This window comes from Sturnira hondurensis, unplaced genomic scaffold (genome assembly GCF_014824575.4).
Source record: "Sturnira hondurensis isolate 20B ecotype Veracruz unplaced genomic scaffold, ASM1482457v3 Scaffold0006496, whole genome shotgun sequence".
Classification (NCBI taxonomy): Eukaryota; Metazoa; Chordata; class Mammalia; order Chiroptera; family Phyllostomidae; genus Sturnira; species Sturnira hondurensis.
The window spans coordinates 5,042,953-5,065,049 of record NW_028079127.1 but is presented as its reverse complement, the minus strand read 5'-3'; the positions used below and the strand labels follow the sequence as shown (position 1 = coordinate 5,065,049).

Below are 22,097 nucleotides of genomic sequence, written 5' to 3'. Positions count from 1 at the left end.
AGAGCAACAGTTTAAATCAATCTTTATTTTGGTCTCAGGGACACTCTACAGTCTTAAAAAAACTATTGAGAATCACAAAGAGCTTTTGATTATATGTTATATCAATATCAAATTAGAGAAATGAAAATATTTCAAACATATTTAACACTATTTTACTTTAAAATAACAGTAACCCATTACATGTTAACATATTTTTATGAACAATTTTTCTTTAAAAATAGTGGAATAACATTGTTTTACATTTTTTGCAACTTCTTTTTAAACTTTGGCTTAAAAGACAGCTGGATTCTCATCTCCCCTGCATTCCATATATTTCATTATATTATTTCGGTTGAAATATATGAAGAAATCCAGCCTCACACAAATATGTGGTTATATTTTCAGTAGCCTATTCATGTATCTGTTAACAATCTGTGATACTATGCTAAACTCAACAAATAGGATTTTCTTAAAGAGTAATTTCTTAAAGAACTTGGGATCTAAAACCATTCCAGTGATCTTTCTATGCTGTTGAAATCTGTTAGTCTGTCTTGCACTTTGAATGCATCTTTTTACACATGCCTGCTTGTAACATTATACATTGGTCATTTGGAAAATTCTGGTTATATTTATGCAGATCTTCCAAAGGGGCTCACATGTCATTATGCAGCATCAGAAAGTTATGTTAATATTGCTGCCACACTTATCACAAAATCTTTTATAAGACCAGTACTCTAACCCATCACAAAATCCTTTTAAGTATTGGGAAGCTGTCAGGTTCACAGTTCTTCAAAACTTTTTGCTTAAAAGCTGAAGATGTTTTATTGGTAGGAATTATTTCAGGGAAAATGACTGACAGAGGCCCACTTTGTTCAATTTGAGAAAATGTCTGCCTACTAAAGTCTGTGTAGGCATAGTTTGTCAATCTTTCAAGTAAGGAATGGTATGCCAGAAAAGAAAGTGGCTAGTTTAGCTTGCAACTTGAGCAGTAATGTTTTTTTCTTTAACTTAACCACCATACTTTGTACACAGCAGAAGAGTTTTATGCATACTTGTTTTGTCACACAGAATATTAGTGCATTCAAGGGTTGTGATTTGATAGATTATTAATTTTTTCATTGTGGGCCTTTTCTAATGTGAACATGGCATTTTATTTTTATTTTATTTTATTTTTAAATATATATTTTATTGATTATGCCATTACAGATGTTCTAATTCCCCCCCTTTCATTCCTCTCCACCCTGCACACCCCCTCCCCCACCATCCCCCCCTTTAGTTTATGACCATGTGCCTCAAGTTCCTTAGATTCTATATTTCCCCTACTATTTTTGCCCTCCCCCTATTTCCTACCTACCCTCTATGCTACTTATTTTCTGTACCTTCTCCTCCTCCTCCTCCCCTGTTGCTAACCCTCCATGTGATCTCCCATTTCTGTGGTTCCGCTCCTGATCTAGCTGTCCTCTTGGTTTGCTTTTGTTTTAGGTGTGGTTGTTAATAACTGAGAGTTTACTGTCCTTTCACTGTTCATATTTTTCATCTTCTTTTTCTTATATAATTCCCTTTAACATTTCATATAATAAGGGCTTGGTGATGATGAACTCCTTGAATTTGACCTTATCTGAGAAGCACTTTATCTGCCCTTCCATTCTAAATGAAAGCTTTGCTGGATAGAGCAATCTTGGCTGTAGGTCTTTGGATTTCATGACTTGGAATACTTCTTTCCAGCCCCTTCTTGCCTGTAAGGTTTCTTTTGAGAAATCAGCTGACAGTCTGATGGGAGCTCCTTTGTAGGTAACTGTTCCCGTATCTCTTGCTGCTTCTAGGATTCTCTCCTTCATTTTAATCTTGGCTAATGTAATTGTGATGTGCCTTGGTGTGTTCCTTCTTGGGTCCAACTTGTTTGGGACTGTCTGAGCTTCCTGGACTTCCTGGAAGTCTATTTCCTTTGCCAGACTGGGGAAGTTCTCCTTTATTATTTGTTCAGATAAGTTTTCCACTCATGGCTGTTTCTTTTCCCCTTCTGGTACCCCTATAATTTGGATGTTGGAACGTTTAAAGATGTCCTGGAGGTTCCTAAGCCTCTCCTCATTTTTTTGAATTCTTGTTTCTTCATTCTTTTCTGGTTGGATGTTTCGTTCTTCCTTCTGGTCCACTCCATTGATTTGAGTCCCAGTTTCCTTTCCATCACTATTGGTTTCCTGTGTATTTCCCTTCATTTCAATTAGTTTAGCCTTCATATGTTCCTCTAATTTGTGACTAAAATCAATCAGTTCTGTGAGCATCCTTATCACCACTGTTTTGAACTGTGCATGTGAGAGGTTCGCTATTTCTTTTTCACTTAGAGTTATCGTCTCTGGGGCTTTGAGTTCTTCTTGAGCCATATTTTGGACTGTTCCTGCCTGTTACTTATGAGGAGCGGAGCCCTAGGTGTTCACCAGGGCAGGGCAACTCAGTTGCTGGGTTGTGACGCTGTGTGTGGGGACAGGGTCAAAGAGAGGCAATGGCGGTTCCTTCTGCTGCTTCCCGCCGCTGTGGCCTGTGCGGTCTGTCTCACTGCTCGCTCCTTTGCTGGTTTATCTGTGTGCAAATGTGTGACCGCATTCAGCCTGCCGTCTTGCGCCCTCACTGGGTCCACCTGTTGCTACCCACACCTGGGATCCGCCAGTGGCTGCCTTTGCGCCTGGGTCAGAAGATCTTTCCTCCCTGACCCCGATACGCTGCTGGCTCCGCCCCTCTTACCTGTCCCACTTGAACAGTTCGTTGTTGTTGAACTTCCATATAGTTTAATTTTCTGTTTTGGCTGCCTTTTTGTTACTAAAACTTGGTTGTGGCAGAAGGCACAGTGTTTCCACCTACACCTCCATCGTGGTGGAAGTCCACATTCTATTTTTTAACCGAGGTAGGTGGCAATGAAGAATCTGACTACTTAGTACACTTCAGAGCCCCTACCCAGTGTGGTAAGGCACCAACAGCTTTACCACAATTGCTTTTGTGCTATCTGTACAAATGTCAACATTGTGAAAAAGGCAAATAACATTATTATTGTGGAAATGATTTTGGCTTTGTAGGTAACCAGAAAGTTTTGTGGATCCCTAAGGGATGCACTTTGAGGACTTCTGAATTACAGCATTCTACTTTATTTTCCTCCCTCTGAACTTTTTTATTTTGAAAATATATGAAAGAGCAATTCCATGAATTAATTACCCATATTCCTCTACCTAGATTGTTTTCCACGTAACATTTTTACATAATTGCACACATACAGTGTTCTGTCTGTCTGTGTCTCTCTATATATATACATATACACGTTTTTTCCTGTTTTATTTGGAAGTAAGTTGTCGATAGTATTCATTTCTTAAGAAAAAGGACAGTCTCATGTATGTCTTTGGTGACGTGATTATAGTACTTGTGTCTTTATTCCTGAGCACTCTCCTCGTCTTTTAAAAATTTCCCATGGAACTGATTTTTTTTAAGAGCCCAGGGTATTTTTCTTATAGAATGTACCATATTCAAAATTTATGTGATTATTTCTTGATGACAATCATGTAAGCTTTTATACCACTATTAAAGTAAGAATAGTGTCAGAGAACACTGGAAGTTAAGTCTGATAAGCTTAATTGGGTTCAGGTTAAATATATTTTGGCAAGAATATCTCAAAGTGACATTGTATATGTTGTTTCACATCAGAAGCCACTATTCTTAATATGCCTGACCACCTAATGAAGATAGTGATCTCCAGCTTTCTCCAAAATAAGGGTACATTTTTTCTTTTACAATTTATTTAGTAAGTAAGCTTCTGGGTGCTACTCTGGTACCATGTGAATGTCCAGCCTCCATTATTGTTTTACTTCAGCATTTTAGCATCCATTGTTGGTCTTTGCCTGAATCATTTATCACACTGTCAGTTGAAAAAGGGAGTTTTCTAATTGCTATTTCTTCCACATTTAATAACTGGAATTCTGTAAAGAGGAGTTCTCCTCCTTCTGTAACTGAACGTAGGTCCGCCTGCTTACTGCTTCAAGAGCCTGTACTTGAGAGGCAGGTCCTGATGTTAAGGAAAGTGATTTTATTCAGGGGCCAGCTACCTGTAAGATGGAAGGCTTGTCTCAAAGCCCATCTTAACATCTCAGTGCAGGCAGGGGCGTTTTTATAAGGAGGGAGGACAAGGAAAACAAAAAGAGATGGGGGGCGGGGAGAGGCTGTGGACAGGCAGACAGTAAGTACCCTTTCTGATCCTGATACGGATCTTTAATGTCAGCATTCTGGAACCAGTTGGTGCCAGCCACATTCCTGCAGTTGGGTGATCTGTGTCACCTAAAGTTGTGGTCATGGCGTTTTTTGTACAAGCAGGAACTGGAACTGCTGGTACTTGCAATATGCTTACAAAAAAACTGTCAGTATGTGAGGTTTTTTAAAAATCAGTTTGTTAGTACATTTTACTGTAATTCCATCTCATGGCAAATCAGAGTAGTATAAAGGCTTTATTTCCTGTTACATCTCACCCCACTGTCTATCATAATAGACCAATAATTTTTACTTAATAAAAATACTTAAATAGATTTGGCCACTGTGGACCTTTCAGGCTATCTCTTGTGTTCTTTTGCTATAACCCCATCATCTTTGAACACTTTCCTAGCTTTCTGCACAAAAGATCACCCAGGCTTATCTTGTACTTTACGTGTTTCAATCATGGTCTTTTCCACTGATCTAAGGATCCTTGGTTTTTCTGTATTGTGTGGATTAGTATTTAGAACCTGGATCAGAGTGCTGGGTATACTCATTGCTCCTAGGCTCTTTCATTGGACACATCTATGAAATATGTTGAAAAATTATGAGTTTATATCGATAGTTTGATCTTAAGTTCAACATTGTAGAATTTTGCACATAACTTACTTGCTGTATTCTACAGCACACATTACTTTTAAAATTATGTAATTTACCAGCATTACCAGTATTATGAACAGTGAATAAAGATTTCTTTCCGGTTCTTTTTGTCTTCAGATTATTTTGGTAAGGATGAGATAATAGTGATGGGTTCCCACAAGATACTTGGGTTGTGGGTTTGGTCCTCAGTTGGGCATGTGCACAAAGCAACCAATTGATGTTTCTCTCTCACATGAATTTTTTTCTTTCTTTCCCTTCCTTGCCCTCTAAAATCAATAAGTATGTCCCCCAGTGAGGGCTGAAATTTTTTTTTGAAATTTTATGTGCTTATGTTAACTCTATATTCATTTGAATTCATTTGTACTGATTTGTATTCAGCTTTTTAACTTTTGTTTTAAAATTAATATCAGAGTCAGGTTTTTTTTTTTTTTTTGGCTAATGAATGGCATAGAAGGCAGCAGTGTAAATGTACCTGACCTGATTGTGAAGGAGTATTTCTGGGTTAAAGTAAATCAGGTCATGCAACCTAGTAAGCAGAAGACCTATTTACTGTTGATAGATAGTGTCAGAGGAAATATTGCTTATTTATAAAACTAAAAGAGCTTTGAGGTTGAACTCATTTGAAAGATGTAACATGGTTAAAGCCCTGCCTTAAAACTATAGTTCTAAATATATTATTTCCTGAGGAGGCTTATTCCAGTAAATGTTTTAATTTACTTTAAGAAAAAGATTTTATTTATTTTTAGAGAGGGGAAGGGAGGGAGAAAGAGAGGGAGAGAAACATCGATGTGCTATAAAAACATCTGTCAGCTACCTCTCACACACTCCCAAATGGGGACCTGGCCCACAACACAGGCATGTGCCTTGATGGGGAATAGAACCAGTAGCCTTTCCATTTGCAGGCTGGTGCTCAATCCACTGAGCCACAACAGCCAGGGTTTAATTTCCTATTTAACCTTCCATTGCAGTATTTTTCAAGGCCCTTTTAATTTTAAGTGGAATTAAGTTAGAATTTTAAAACGTAGATACTACTACCATTTAGATGGCTCAGTAAGCTTCAAAAATGAAACTTTGATCCTTAGTCTTTAGTTCTTTTAAAAGGAATAAAAAGTGTTTTAGACCCCATGAAAGTTATGTGTTGTTATGAAAATATCTAGGAAAAGAATTTAGCCCTGATCAGTGTGGCTCAGTTGGCTAGGCGTTGTTTCGCAAAGTGAAAGGTCTCCAGTTCAATTCTTGGTTATAGCATATGCCTGGGTTGCAGGTTCTGTCCCCAGTTGGGTCAAGTATGAGAGGCAAGAGATGTTTCTTGATGTTGATATTTCTCTTTTGCAATGATGTTTCTCTCCCCTGTTTCTCCCCATTTCTCTTCTCTCTAAAAGTAAAATAAATACAGTTTTATAAAAGAATTTAGAAGCCTACTTCAGGAAGAGAGCAACAAGTTTAGCAGCGTATAAGAAATAGGTTATCCATTTGCCTTTAAGACATTAAAAGACTACTTAAAAGTTGTTAAAGATAATCATTGAGAAACAGAAATAAGGAATTATTTTACCTATTAAGATTTGATGAGTATAAAGAAACAGGAAATAAATGGGATCAAAGTTTTTTAAGCATTAGTTAGGTTACATAAATTAATATAGTAAAAATAATAGAACTGTTTTATATATAACAAATTAGGAATCATGTATTCTCTGCAAAACTAAGCTAAGCTCAATTTCTAAAGGAATTTTTATGTAGGTTAGCTCTCAGATCTCCAGAGAAAGAAGAAAGGTGGGGAGTGCTTATAAGTAGGTGTAGGAAATATTCTCAGCAGTTGTTCCACTTCTCCATTATAATAGAAACACCATCCTGTAGCTGATAGGTCAGTGAGAGTATCTGGGTCTTCAAGACACTAATGACTTCATTTTCAAATACTAAAGAGGTAGCCAGCCCATTTTTTATAGTGGCAGGAGTTTCCTTCCCTACCTATCAGGCTTAGCCTCACCACTGGAGATGTTTTGCGCTGAATAAGTCTTTGTTGTGGAGGGTGGCCCCACATATTGGGGGATTGGCAACATATTTGGCTTCCTCCCACTAGATGCAACACCACTCCCCTGTGGTGTGCTGCCTTTCCCCACCCCCTCGTTTCAACCAAAAATGTCTTTAGACATTGCTAAATGTCTTTTGGAGGATCAAAATGGAAGCCCTTCCCATGGGGGGTTATGAATGATTTGAAAGTATGGTGCAGACTTGATGCCCATTACTTCTAAATACTTTAGCATGTAGTCTCTATACACAAGAGCACTCTCTTGTATAGTTATAGCATGAAGTCTATCCATAAATTATCCAGCAACATAAGAAGAACAGAGACATTTGTTGAAGAAGATATAAGATACAAGAAATATTGTACTTAGGACAATGACACCTCAGTCCCCTTCAAAGTAGGCGCCTTGGGACCTCACACAGTTCTCCCAGTGTCTCTTCTACTGTTCAAAACATTCTATAAAATCCTTTGTTGGAATTGCCATTAGCTGCCCTGTTGTATTTTCCTGAATCTCACCAATGGTCTGAAATGTCTTCCCTTTCAAAGGTGATTTTAATTTTGGGAAAAGCCAGGGTGCCAGATCTGGGCTGAGTCATCTGGGTGATTTGATGTTTCACCAGAATCTCTGCACAAGATATGATGCATGAGCAGGCCCCTTGTTGCGATGAAGCTGCCAATCACCAGTTGCCCATAGCTGTGGCCATTTATGTGGTGTATTGCATTTCAGTCAATGGAGAACATTGAGGTGTAGTACTCTTTATTAATTTTTTGGCCTTGAGGGGTGTACTCGTGATGGACAACGTCTTCCCAATCAAAAAACACAATTAAACATGGTCTTGATCTTGCTGCAACTTTGCTGCACCTTCTTTGGGCATGGAAACCAGGCAACTCCCATTGGGAGAACTGGGCCTTGGTTTCTGGATCATAGCTGTAGACCCATGATTCATCTCTGGTTGTGACCTTCTTGAGGAAATGTGGTTCATTGGTAGCGGTTTGAATCAAGTCATTAGCACAGTGTTCCTTCATGAAATGAATTTTACCATACATACTGAGATCCGCCTTCAAAGTCAGACACAGTAGTTTTTGGAATCCTCAGATCAGCTTCTAGTCCTTGCACTGTCAGTTGCCAATCTTTGTCGATTATAGTACATGTTCAGTATTCTCAGGTGTTCTGCCTGTTGCAGGCCTTTCAGAAAGTGGATCACTTTTCAACAGATTTTTGAACATCTTTGAAGTTTTGTGCCACACTTTTATTTGCATTGTACTCATATTGCATTGTCCCGCAAAGCCTTCTGAATCATCAGAATAATTTTCTGTGGAGGAATGTTCAAGCTTAATGCAAAATTTGATGCAGATTCATTGCTCTACTTGCTCAGTCATTTTTAATGTGATGGCCCCACAGTACACATGCTCATTCAGCAGCATCTACTGCCTCCCACTGACTAATACAGTAAAGTCGTCGTTGTTCACATGTGTGCATTCCAGTCCACTTTCCTTGGCTGCCAGATTACATTGATGCCATGCAAACTGTTCTCATTATATTGACAATGGCTGGAATTTTCCTGGACAGAGCTCATACACCCATCAAAACCAATGCAATAACATAGTCTAATCCACACATTGATTCAAATTTCACCATTTGTCTTAATAATGGCCTTTATGGCAAAACAAATCACCTATTCCAATCTCCCAAAGAGCCCATGATCCAATCCATAACAATATGTACTGTATTTCGTTGTTACAAATCTCTACTCTCCTTCATTCTGGAACAAGTGTGTCTAGGTTTTTTCATGTCTTTGGCAACTTTGAAGAGTTAAGATGAGTTATTTGTGGAGTGTGCCTCAATTTGTATTTGTCTAATGTTTCCTCATGATTAGATTTTGGTTATGTGTATTTGGTAAAAATACCACAGAAAAGATGCTGTGTTCTCACTGCATTGTATCAGATGGCACAGTGTCAGTTTGTACCATTACTAATGATGTAATCACTTGGTGTGGTATCTGTCAGGTTCCTAATTTCCTCATCAAACTTTGATCCACTGATTTCAACATTGATTTTTGTTTGGATCAGTTTTCTGATGGTGGTTTTGTGTTTTTTTCCTAATTACACTGTTTCTTCTGCAGTTTTTGATATTTGACTTTCTACTCTAAGGTAGATCTTTTTCTCCCTTCCATATCTATAAGAACACATGTATTCATACATTCATTATATAATACATAAATATATTCATGTATTCATTCCTTTATGTCAATGTGAACATGAATTCTTATTTTATTAAATAATATATTACTGTTATTTAATTTATAGTTTTAGAATTTGCCTGTGAATGTTTCTTCACAGTGACTTTTAACATGTCCCACCATTTGGCATTTTCTGATACACTATGTTCAAGGCCCATCATATACATCCCAAGCCCTGTGTTCAGCCATTGGGCCAAGGACTCCTGTTTCCTTTTTCTTTTCTTCTGTGTTTTGTTTGTTTGTTTATTTTTATGGTGGGGAGGGGAGGAGAAATAAAGGGAGAGAAACATCTGCATGCAAGAGAACCATCAGTCATTGTGTCTCTCACATAGCCCCCAACTAAGGACCTGGCCCACAGTCCAGGCATGTGTTCTGACCTGGATCAAACCAGCATCCTTTTGTTTTATAGGATGATGCCCAACCCACTAAGCCACACCAGTCAGGAAGACCCCTGTTTTCTTTTAGTGGAGAATGGTTTTTAGAAATAAAGACCTGGTCACTAGGTATGGTCATTTCCTATGGGGTGTCATTGCCTCTAGATCTTTTTTGAGTTGACAGAGTAGGAAAATTATATGCATATTCCCTTCTCTCTCTCACACATACCCTTTTGTTTTCATATATGTTTAGAATCATGAGTTCAAACTGATAACTTTAATTCTAATTCAACACCATAATGTCTTATTCTGACCTTAGCACTTTCTAAATTTTTTTCACTTTGCTGACAGTAGTACAACATCTGGTTCCTCCTATGTTCAACATGTTTATGTATTTGCTCAATCCTCATGTATACAACCAATTTTCTTTTTCTTTTCTCAAAGATTTTATTTTTAGAGAGAGGGGAAGGGAGGGAGAAAGAGAGGGAGAGAAACATTGATGTACAATAGACACATGATCAGTTACCTTTCACACACCCCCACTTGGGGCACTGGATTGCAACACTGGGATGTGCCCTCACTGGGAATCAAATCCGTGACCTCTTGGTTCACAGGTCAGTACTCAGCCCACTGAGCCACAGCAGCCAGGCCTGTATATAACCAGTTTTCTGACCACACATATCATCTCCGCAGGTTTAGTGCCACTGACCAAGAGGTCCATCTTCCCTCCCCTCATTTCCCCATGCTGGAAAGCATTAACTTTTTTTAAACATATATTTTATTGATTTTGCTATTACAGTTGTCCCATTTTTTCTCTCCTTTATTCCCCTACACCCTGCACCCCCTTTTCTACCTGTATTCCCCCCTCCCTTAGTTCATGTCCATGGATCATACATTAAGTTCTTTGGCTTCTCCAACTCCTATACTATTCTTAACCTTCCCCTGTTTATTTTTGTACCTACCATTTATTCTTCTTATTCCCTGTACCTTTTCTCCCATTCTCCCACCCTTCCCTTCCCCACTGATAACCCTCCATATAGTCTCCATTTTTGTGATTTTGTTCCTGTTCTAGTTGTTGGCTTAGGTTTTTTTCTATTTTTTAGGTTCAGTTGTTGGTAATTGTGAGTTTGTTGTCATTGTCATTTTACTGTTCATATTTTTCATTTTCTTTTTTTTAGATAAGTCCCTTTAACATTTCATAAAATAAGGGCTTGGTGATGATGAACTCCTTGAATTTGACCTTATCTGAGAAGCACTTTATCTGCCCTTCCATTCTAAATGAAAAGTTCGCTGGTTAGAGCAATCTTGGATGTAGGTCTTTGGGATTTCATGACTTGGAATACTTCTTTCCAGCCCCTTCTTGCCTGTAAGGTCTCTTTTGAGAAATCAGCTGACAGTCTGATGGGAACTCCTTTTTAGGTGACTGTCCCCTTATCTCTTGCTGCTTCTAGGATTCTCTCCTTCATTTTAATCTTGGCTAATGTAATTATGATGTGCCTTGGTGTATGCTCCCTTGGGTCCAACAGAAAAGTTGGAAGATTCTGAGCCTCCTGGACTTCCTGGAAGTCTATTTCCTTTGCCAGACTGGAGAAGTTCTCCTTTATTATTTGTTCAGATAAGTTTTCCACTCATGGCTGTTTCTTTTCCCCTTCTGGTACCCCTATAATTCAGATGTTGGAACGTTTAAAGGAGGTTCCTAAGCCTCCTCATTTTTTGAATTCTTGTTTCTTCATTCTTTTCTGTTTGGTCATTTCTTTCTTCCTTGTGGTCCACTCCCTTGATTTGAGTCCCAGTTTTGTTTCCATCACTATTGGTTCCCTGTGCATTGTGCTTCATTTCACTTAGTTTAGCCTTCATCTGTTCGTCTAATTTGTGACTAAAATCCACCAGTTCTGTGAGCATCCTGATCACCAGTGTTTTGAACTGCGCATCTGATAGGTTGGCTGTCTTTCGGTTGCTTAGAAGTATTGTCTCTGGGGCTTTTAGCTGTTTTTCTGCTTGAGCCATAATGTTCTGGTCTGTTCGTGCTTGTTACGTATGAGGGGCGGAGACTTAGGTGTTCACCATGGCGGGCCAACCCAAATCACTGGGTTGTGGCACCGTATATGGGGGCGAAGTCCGAGAGGGGGGAAAACAGCACTTGCTGTGCTCTCTGTCGCACTTGACACCCTTCTGCTGCTTCCTCCAAGCAAACTGGGACTTTCTGGTGCCGATTCCTATGTGGATGGGCTTGTGTGCATTCTAGGACCCTGTGGGTTTCTCAAACGAACTCTCTGTGAGGCTGGGAGTCTTTCCCGGCACCTTAAGCCCCACGAGTGTTTCAATTGGTGTTTTGAGGCTTTATTTCCCAGCGCTAGGACCCTGGGTTGCGTGATCTGTCTCGCTCCCTAGTTATCTGCAAGTGAATGTGGGACCGTTTCCTGGTCAGCCAGCCACCTTGTGCATGGTGCCCCACTTCTCAATCGCCGCCTCTATGGGTCTGCCCATTGTCACCCAATGCCCAGGGTCTGACAGCCGCCACCTGGGTGCCCAGGGTCTGCCAGTGCCGCCTTGCTCACCTGTGTCACCGCTTCCTGTGCCACAACCCCTCTCCACTCATTCGATGGACTCTGCCCCGCCTGCGGGTCTGGATGAATGTTTCAATTTTAATTCACTGGTTGTCAGACTTCCATACAGTTCAACTTTCTTTCAGTTTTGATTGTTACTTTGTTTCTGAATTGTTGTTGTCCTTATTTTGGTTGTTCGAGGAGGCATAGTATGTCTACCTGCGTCTCTGGTCTTGGCCGGAAATAGTCCAGCCTGATGGTTCTTGATGAGCTTCTTCACATTGTCCACTGTTTCCAAAGTCCTGGCTGGCCAGGTAGAGCTTCAGCCAGAGGTGTACCAAGAGGAGTGGTACATTTCAGCAGCATGCTGAGCCACTTCCCACAACATGCTAAGCTACTCCCAGCAAGCCTCCCACTTTTTATCTCCTTCCTCCTGGAGTTCTCTGTGATCTCCTCAGAAGACTGGTGCTACCACTGCAGCAGAGACTCACCAAGCTCCAGGCAGATGTTGAAGTTCTTTGATATGCATTTTTCTTAATGATTACTGTTGTTGAACATTTTGTCCATGTACCTTGTTGGCCCTTTATCTTCTTCGGAAAAATGTAAGTCCTTTGCTTATTTCTTTTTCCCCCCCATTCTTTTTTTGCCATTGAATTGTAGGAATTTCTTTTTTATTTGACCCTAAACAATTTGGGAGTTAGAGGGTGCTGACAGCACACCCCCTCTGCACGTCAGAAATCCACATATAACCTTTTAAAAAAAATTTATTAATCTCGGGGGATAACAACTTTGTTGTTCCACTTATTTGTTCATTCCTTAGTTCCCAACTGGATGTTGCTCCAACCACTTGAATTACTCAGCCCAGTTATGCTCATGTATAACTTTTGACTATCCAGAAAACTGTAGTCGGTACTTAGCATACATGGATTCAACCAACTGTGGACTGAAAACAGTATTTCAGTCTACAGGTGGGAATTTAAAAATACTGTTTTTGATCCACCATAGGTTCAATCTAGTGTTGGTTCATCTGCAGATGCAAAACTCTCAGATACAAGGGTCAACTATATTTATTGGGGGAAAAAAATTGTGTATTAGTAGACCTGTGCAGTTTAAATCCCTATAGTTCATGGGTTGACTGTATTTTGGATAGTAATCTCTTACCAAATATATGGTTTGGAAATATTTTCTCTAGTTCTGTAGGTTGCCTCTTCACTCTAAATCTTTTCCTTTCCTGTGCAGAAACCTGTTAGTTTAATGGAGTCTTCCTTGTCTGTGTTTCTTCTGTTGCTTGTGCTTTTGGTGTCATTGTCAAGACCGGTATTACCTATCTTTTCTTGCATTTTTTCTAGGAGTTTTACAATTTCAGGTTTAATATTTAAGTATTTGATTCATTTTGAGTTGATTTTTGTGTACTCCAGTTTCCCAGCACCTTTTTTCTTTTTATTTATTTATTTTATTAATTTTTATTTTTAGAGAGGGGTAAAGAGGGAGAGAAACATCAATGTGTGGTTGCCTCTCACATGCCCCCTACTGGCCACCTGGTCTGCAGCTCAGGCATGTGCCCTGACTGGGATTCAAATCACTAGCTGTTTGGTTCGCAGCAGGCTAGTACTCAGTGTACTGAGCCACACCAGCCAGGACCCCAGCACCATTTGTTGAAGAGACTATTCCCATTTTGTAATTGGTCTTGGCACCCTAAAACAAGATCACTTGAACATATATATGTGGATTTAATTCTGGGCTCTCCGTCCTGTTCAATTGGTTTGTATATATCGACAATACCTTTATGCCAGTACCTTACTGTTTTGATAACGGTAGTGTTGCAATGTGTTTTGAAGTCAGGAAGTGTGAGTCCTCCACGTTTTCAAGGTTTTTTTTGTTGTTGTTATTTCTCAAGTTTGTTTTGGCTACTTAAGGTTGTTTGTGGTTCCATATGAAGTTGACTTTTGCTTTTCTTATTATAAAAAATATCATTGACAGTAATACATTGTATATATAGGTCACTATAGAGAGTGTGGACATTTTAACAATATTGTTTTGTAATCCATGAAGATAGAATGTCCTTCCATTTCTTTGTGTCTTTAGTTTCTTTTAAACAGTGCTTCGTAGGTGTCGGTATACATATCTTTGGCCTTCTTTTTTTTTTTTTTAAAGATTTTATTTATTTATCTTTAGAGGGGAAGGGAAGGAGAGAGGGAGAGAAACATCAATGTATGGTTGCCTTTCGCGCGTCCCCTGCTGGGAGTTGGCCTGTAGGGAACTGGCCTGCAACCCAGGCATGTGCCCTGACTGAGAATCGAACTGCGATGGTCTGAGTCGCAGGCCTGTGCTCAATCCACTGAGCTACACCAGCCAGGGCTTATCTTTGGCCTTCTTGGTTAAATTTATTCCTAAGCATTTTTATTCTTTTTTTTTTAATCCTCAACTGAGGACATCTTCATTTACTTTTTTAGAGTGAGAGAGGAAGCTCTCTAAGAAACATTGATGCTAGAGAATCATTGGTAGGTTGCCTCCTCATGTACCCTGACCAGACATTGAATGCACTCAGACCAGGAATGAACCTACAACCTAGGCATGTGCCCCTAGCAGGAATCAAACTGCAAACCTTTGGTTATGGGACAGCGTTCCAACCACTGAGCCACAGCAGTCAGGGCTGCATTTTATTCTTTTTGATGCTATTGTAAATGGGATTTTATTCATTTCATCTTTTGGATTGTTTTTTGTTGTACAGAAATGCAGCTGATTTTTATATGTTGATTTTGTAATGTGCAACTTTACTGAACACATTAACTAGTTCTAAAAGTTTTTTTGGTGTGTGTAATCTTTAGAATTTCTAACATGAGATTATGTTATTTGTGAATAGAGGAAATTTTACTACTTTCAGTTTTATTTTTTTTCCTGCCTGATTGCTTTTGCTAGTATGTGCAGTACTACCTATGTTCAATACAAGAGGTGAGAGGGTGTCTTTTTCTTGTTCTTGATGTTAGAGGAAAAGCTTTCATTTTCTGATTGTTCAGAGTGATGTTAATTGTGCTGTGGGATTTTTTATAGATGCCCTTTATTATATTGAGGTAATTTCCTTCTATTCCTAGTTAGTTCATTGAGTGTTTTTATCATGAAAAGGGGTTGAATTTAGTTGAATGATACTTTTTATGTACCAGTTGAGATGATTGTGTGATTTTTGTCCTTCTTTTTGTTAATGAGGTTGGTTGATTTTCATGTTGACCCTTCTCTGCATCCTAGAGATAAATCCCACTTGGTCATGGTGTATGATTTTTTAAAAGATTTTATTTACTTGTTTTTGCAGAGAGAGGAAAGGAGGAAGAAAGAGAGAAACATCTATGTGCGAGAGAAACATTGATCAGTAGCCTCTCACTCGCCCCTAACTGGGGATCTGGCCCAGGCATGTGCCCTGTCTGGGAATTGTACTGGCAACCTTTCAGTCCATAGGCCAGCACTCAGTCCACTGACCCACAACAGCCAGAGCATGGTGTTTGACTTTCTTTTAATATGCTGTTGAATTTGTTCTAGTATTTTGTTGAAGGATTTTTGCGTCTATATTCATCAGGGATATTATCCAGGACTTTTGAGCTGAGTTAGAACACTATATCACAGTCTGCTTTTAATGGTATTTAGAAAGTGTTTTCATGTCAGTTACTCCATTTGTTTATTGCAGTCTCTCTGTTAGTTGGGTAGAGTATATATTCTAATTTTCTTATGAGGATGCTGTACTCAGAATTGTATATGATCACAAAGGAATCATTATCATTAGTATTATCAATAATAATTCTTGTATAACACATATTGCTTCAGGCACTCTTATAAGTGTCTTACATATATTTACTTAATCCTCAGAACAATGCATTGCAATCAGTAGGTACTGATATTAACCCTATTTTACAGATGAGAAAAATGTTGAGTGACAAGTAATAGTAGAGCTTACAATTTATTTGGGTTTTGTTCTTATTTTTTTTTTAAGATTTTATTTACTTTTAGAGAGATGGGAAGGGAGGGTGAAAGAGAGGGAGAGAAACATTAATAGGTTGCCTCTCACACATCCCCAATTTGGGACCCAGCCTGCATCAACCCAGGCATGCGCCCTGGCTGGGAATCAAAACAGCAGCCTTTAGGTTTATAGGCTGGCACTCGATCCACTGAGCCACAACAGCCAGGGGTGGATTTTAATCTAGACCATCTGGTTCCTGAGTCTGCTTTGTTGACTCTTTGGTGTGTTGCCACTTACAATTAACTAGAAGGGTATTAAGTATTAATTTAGTATATAACCTTGACCTGCTCTGGTATTTTGTTAACCTCTGGAACAAGATAACCTTTTAATTCCAAAGATTTTCTGAAATCAGTGCTTTAAAAAAAAGTGCTTGAGGTTTGAGGCACCTTTTCTTTCCAAAAATTGGTTATGACTGTGCTTCAGATATTGTAGGTTGCTTAAATGAGGAATCTCTCACCTAGTAGGCATATAGATTATACAGCATGTGCTTGAGTGCCTTTGTGGTTGTGCCTCAAGAGGCTTAAGTTATTGCGTGAGTGCATAAATTGCTTTAGATTACTAATGCATCATCACTTTCTGGAAACATTTTACACAAGAATAATGGGTCTGTATACTGAATACAAATGAGAGACTTTCTACTTCATGTAAGTTTCACAGTAACATTCTTTTTAACATTAAGGTTTCCTAACACAATTAGCCCTGGTGGGTCAGTTGTTTGGACCATTGTCCTGTACACCAAAAGGTTGTGGGTTTAATCCTAGTTAGGGCACTAATCAGTGTTTCTTTCTCACATTAATGTTTCTATCTCTTTCCACTTCTCTCCTTCTCCTCCCTCTCCTTTCCACTCTCTAAAATCAATAAACATATCTTTGGGTGAGGATTAAAAAAAATTCTTAAAACATTTAATATGTAAATCAGTTTTAACTTTATCTTTTAAATACTAGTTATTGTGGAATTTACATTGTTATCTTGATGTCATACATGGTTATTTTGAAGATATATTTGCAAAAAAAGATAACTTTTTATGAAACTTAAGTATAGTTACATTAGTTTGTGGCAGGCTAGTAAGGGAAGATGGTAATTTTTAAAATATTTTTTTAAAAAATTTTTTTTTTTTTTTTTTTACAGAGAGGGTAAGGGAGGGAAAAAGAGAAACAACAGTGTGTGAAACATCAGTTGGTTGCATGCCCCCAATTGAGAACCTGGGTGACCTTTTGGTTCACAGGTTGGCACTCAGCCCACTGAGCCACACTAACCAGGGCAGGTGGTTGATTTGTTAATACAGATTTTTCCCAGTCTTAAAGTAATATTTCTCCTCTTGTACTCTTTTTTTTGTATGTATAGCTGAAAATTTGATTATTGCACTCTTAATAAAGACAAAACCTCTAATGAGAGTCAAACCATTTATTTGAAGATTAAAGGACAAATATTAACATTACTTTTGTAAAAGATGGACAAAATAGTTTTGCTCTTTATTTATTCAGCCTCCTTTGAAAGTAAGAATTTGTACCTTTTGTACAGGTTAAATCCTATGGATTTGGTTGTACAGGCTCACACCTCTTCTCAGTTCTGAAATTCAGATTATTAAACTGAAAGATTTTTTCATTGTTGTAGTAATTGATTTGCCAGCAAATTACCCTAAACTGAGGTGAGGCAATATCCTACTTAGTGTAAATATGTGTATATTTTCCTGCAGAAATCATAGATGCTATTATATAGTACTGCTTTAGAATCTACTGTGTTTTGTAACATGTGGCATATGTACCATATTTACCTTTATAAAATTTGAAAACTTGAATAATGGCACTCATCTGGCCACAACAGTTTCACTTAAATGAATATGAGCCTTTATCACTTGTCATAAAGCTGCCTGATTTCCATGGTTGGAGGAATGTGGGGTGTGAATCAGCAGCATGAGGCATAACGAACATGTTGAATGGACTATATTGATTAATAAGTTAGTACAAGCCTGGAAAGAGTTTTAATTTCTTCTCTTGGATGGTAATGGTTGTTCAGAGTACTGATTATCAGTTTTGTGGCAGATTACCACAGTGACTTCTTCAGGCATAGGCATGGGAGTATGGCGGGAATATAAGCCAGATATTATGTAACCTGCTGTGGCTAGAGCATATGCTTATGCATTTATATTATTCATTATGATCTTATTTATGAAATGAGACAGTTTTATAAGAATGCAAAATATGGAAACAGTTGACCTTTTTCCCCCCCTCATTTCTATAGTCTCCTACAAAAGCTGTATATAATGCTAGACATTGGAACCATCCGGACACAGAAGAACTACCTGGGCCACCAGTAGTAAAACCTCAGAGTGTCACAGTAAGTGAACTGTACTTTTTAATTTTTTAAATTTTGTGTTTGTTTGATTTGCTATCTTTGTACATAACTGGAAAGTCCCTGACTTCCCTGTTTAACAGTTTATTTTTTATTATTTTTAGAGAGAGGGGAAAGGAATGAGAAAGAAAGGGAGTGAAACATCAGTTGGTTGCCTCTCACATGCCTCCAGTTGGGGACCTGGCCCACAACCCAGGCATGTGCCCTGACCAGGAATCGACAACCTTTTGGTTTGTGGGACAACACCCAGCCCACCAGTCAGGGCTAACAAGTTTCTTTCGGAGTTCCCAACTAAAATTTCAAGGCTTCAGTTTGATTCTTTGGAAAAGTAAGGATTGTGGACAGGATTACAAAAATTCTGTTATTAGGTTATAAATAAAAGCCTTAAAAAATATTTAACCACTTTTTATTTCTGACCCACATCTTACAGAATTATAGTATTTAGTTTTAAAAATGCAAATTAGTCCATATTTGAAATGTGTGTTAACTATTAAGAGCTGGATTATAAATTACATCTTAAATCAATCTTAAAGTGGCTTTGAGTGGTTAATTTGCTTTTTAGAGGAGGACTTTTTCCTGCATTTCTATAATATCTTTCACTTCAAAACACATTTGAGAAAGATTCTTACCAAATTACTTTCTTCAGGATAACTGGTAGGACCATACATTAATACTTCTAGGTAATGGTAGCAGCTCAGTCATCTGGAGCTATCAAAGAGTGAGTTCTTTATAACAACAAAAGTCAGGAATAGAGGTATTTCTAAAATACAATGTGCAGTTAGTTCCTTCTCTTCTTAAGTAAGTTGAGTATATTAAACTGCTTTTACTAGCATAAAACACATGGTGTGATCTAGTAATTAGTGGTTCCTTTAATGGTCCTGGAGACCAATAACAAATAACAGATTGTGTGAAAATGTTAAATTTGGAAAGAACAGAAGGAATTCATGAGTGTTTCTTTTGTAAGTAAAACCTATATTAATCTTACCTGGTAGTGAATGGAATTTTAAAATATCTTTTGTTATTGCCCTGTGACCGGGATGGCTCAGTTGGTTGGAGAGTCATCCTGTAACCAAAAGGTTACCATTTTGATTCCTGGTCTGGGCACATGCCTAGGTGTTAGGTTCAATCCTAAGTCAGGCAGCCAACAGATGTTTCTCTCTCACATTGATGTCTGTCTGCCTCTCCCTTCCCCTCTCTTACTCTCCCGCTTTCCCTTTCCTCCTCTCTCAAATGAGAATGAAATAAACCTCTAAAAAAATGCCTTAGGACTTTTCAGAGGTGTCCTCCCGCTTTTTTTCCTTAAGCTAAATTTGCTAGGTAGAAAAGATGTTACTATTTTTATACATTTTAGAATAACTAACTACCTTTTTCAATAGGTAAGGCTGTCTTCAAAGGAACCAAATCAAAAAGATGATGGGGTTTTTAAGGCTCCTGCACCACCACCTAAAGTGATAAAAACTGTGACAATACCTACTCAGCCCTACCAAGATATAGTTACTGCACTAAAATGCAGAAAAGAAGACAAAGAAGTAAGCAGCCATATAGTTTTACTGCACGTGGCTAGATTTCTGTATGTAACATTTAGCTTTTTAATGTCTGGTATTCACAGCTTTGAGTCACGAACTTAATCTTGCGCTAGTGCTACTAGTGTTTTAAAAAAAAATCTTTTAGTTGCCATGTAATGATTTTATACACTTAGTACAAAAACCCATAGATTTAACTAACTATGCTAGTTCATAGTTAAAAAGGAGGTGGACTTATTTTTTCCTTGGCAGTTATACACTGTTGTTCAGCATGTGAAGCACTTCAATGATGTGGTAGAATTTGGTGAAAACCAAGAATTCACTGATGACATTGAGTACTTGTTAAGTGGCTTAAAGAGCACTCAGCCTCTAAACACACGTTGCCTTAGGTAAGCTCTTTTTTTTTATGTTTAATAATTGTATGTATGCTATAGCTCATTAAAATTTCCCAAGTGGATAGAACTAAACATTTGTGATTTAGTTATCGTGGATGTGGTTTATAGCCAGTGATAAAATGTTAAATAAAATATGATTGATTTCTTTAAGGGGCTTGATTTTACCTGGACAAAGGAAAGTTGGATGGTCATAGCCTTTTAGCATAGAATATGCTTCAGTTTTCAGATTCTTGAAAGAAGTGTTATGTTAAAGAATCTTTTAAGTTTCCGTCCAAAATTTTAGACATGCGTGTGATAATTACATTCATTTAAGCATGTTTTAGTTTGGACAGTCTTTTGCATACTATAGTGGATTGAATATCTTTGAATTATCCAATCAGAATATAGCCAATGAAATATTTATATATTCATGTATCAAAGGCTTTATGAAAAGCACCTGAAACTTTCTGCTTTTAATGGTAGTAGAATGTAAGAAGTAAACTGAAGGTGATCATTTGTTATTTATATAGTTTAATATAACATACCTAATTATATATTATACATGAGTAAATTTTTAGTAATTTAGTTTGCCCATCTTTATATTACGATCTGCACAAGCAGTGCTTTGACACCCACCCCTGTTTGCTTGTTTTGGTATTGTGCAAACAAAATACTCACGCACTATCTATTTTTAGTCTCCCTAACCTAGTCTGTTTTCTCCCAGTGTTATTAGCTTGGCTACTAAATGTGCCATGCCCAGTTTTCGAATGCACCTGAGAGCACATGGAATGGTAGCAATGGTCTTTAAAACCTTGGATGATTGCCAGCACCATCAGGTATTTTTAAGTTTCTGGGGTTGAGAAGCAGTATTTTAAAATTACAGTCTATTTGGTTATTGACAGATATCTTTATTTGATATTCACATATAAATATTTCCTAAGTATTGGTTGAGCTAATATATAGAGTTTCATGCCAGAAGTTATTGCTTAATAAATCATTTAAGATTATTTTCTCATGACAGTTTTTCCTCTTGTAGTTTTATACTATTAAAACATTATTCAGCCCTTGCAGGTGTGGCTCAGTGGATTGAGCACTGGCCTGAGAACCAGAACTTTGCCCCTTTGATTCCTGGTCAGAGCACATGCCTGGGATGCAGGCCAGGTCCCTAGTTGGGGCATGTGATATAGGCAACCAGTGAATGTTTCTGTTGCACGTCAATGTTTTTCTCCCTCTCTCATTCCCTTCTTCTCTATCTAAAAATAAAATTAAAAGAAAATAATTCAGGTATTACAGCTAACATGCCATATCATACTGGATATTTAATTCTATGGGCACCGATTTTCTCTAATCAGAAGGTACTGGGGAAAAATTTTACTACTCTTTAATATTAGTAGCGTGTAATGTAAAATAGGATTACATAGAGACAAAAAAGGTTTTGAATTTTTTTAAAAAAATTTTCTGGATGTTGAATCTGGCTCAGTGCAAAAAAATTATTTTTATTTCTACTTTGATGCATTCTCTCAAAAATGTGTAATCAAAGTCATGTTTAATGTTTCCGAAGTTAAAAATAATCACTAAGTATCAATAGTGGTATTTTAAGAGGGCTTTATTATATTTTTGTTCAAGGAAATCATGTTTCAAATGCAGAATAGTATACGTAATCTAATACTTGGTCTTCTGAAATGGAAAGCAATGTACTTAACCTTAAGTGAGAATAACTTCATTTCCAAGTTGTAATACATATAGAACAATGAGAGGGGGAAAGACAAAAAACTGTTTCCTTTGTTACCCAGTTA

General features: G+C 37.9%; 1 protein-coding gene across 2 annotated transcripts in view; it reads left to right on the top strand.

The window, feature by feature from the left end:
• The window catches only part of WAPL (WAPL cohesin release factor), a 64,440-nt gene that overhangs the window by 22,715 nt on the left and 19,628 nt on the right, over positions 1-22,097 (top strand). For both annotated transcript variants that reach the window (XM_037049372.1, XM_037049373.1), the window contains 4 exons: positions 18,294-18,389; positions 19,781-19,933; positions 20,180-20,316; positions 21,026-21,137. In XM_037049372.1, coding sequence (XP_036905267.1) covers positions 18,294-18,389; positions 19,781-19,933; positions 20,180-20,316; positions 21,026-21,137 — 498 coding nt within the window. The remainder of the gene's footprint in view (positions 1-18,293; positions 18,390-19,780; positions 19,934-20,179; positions 20,317-21,025; positions 21,138-22,097) is intronic.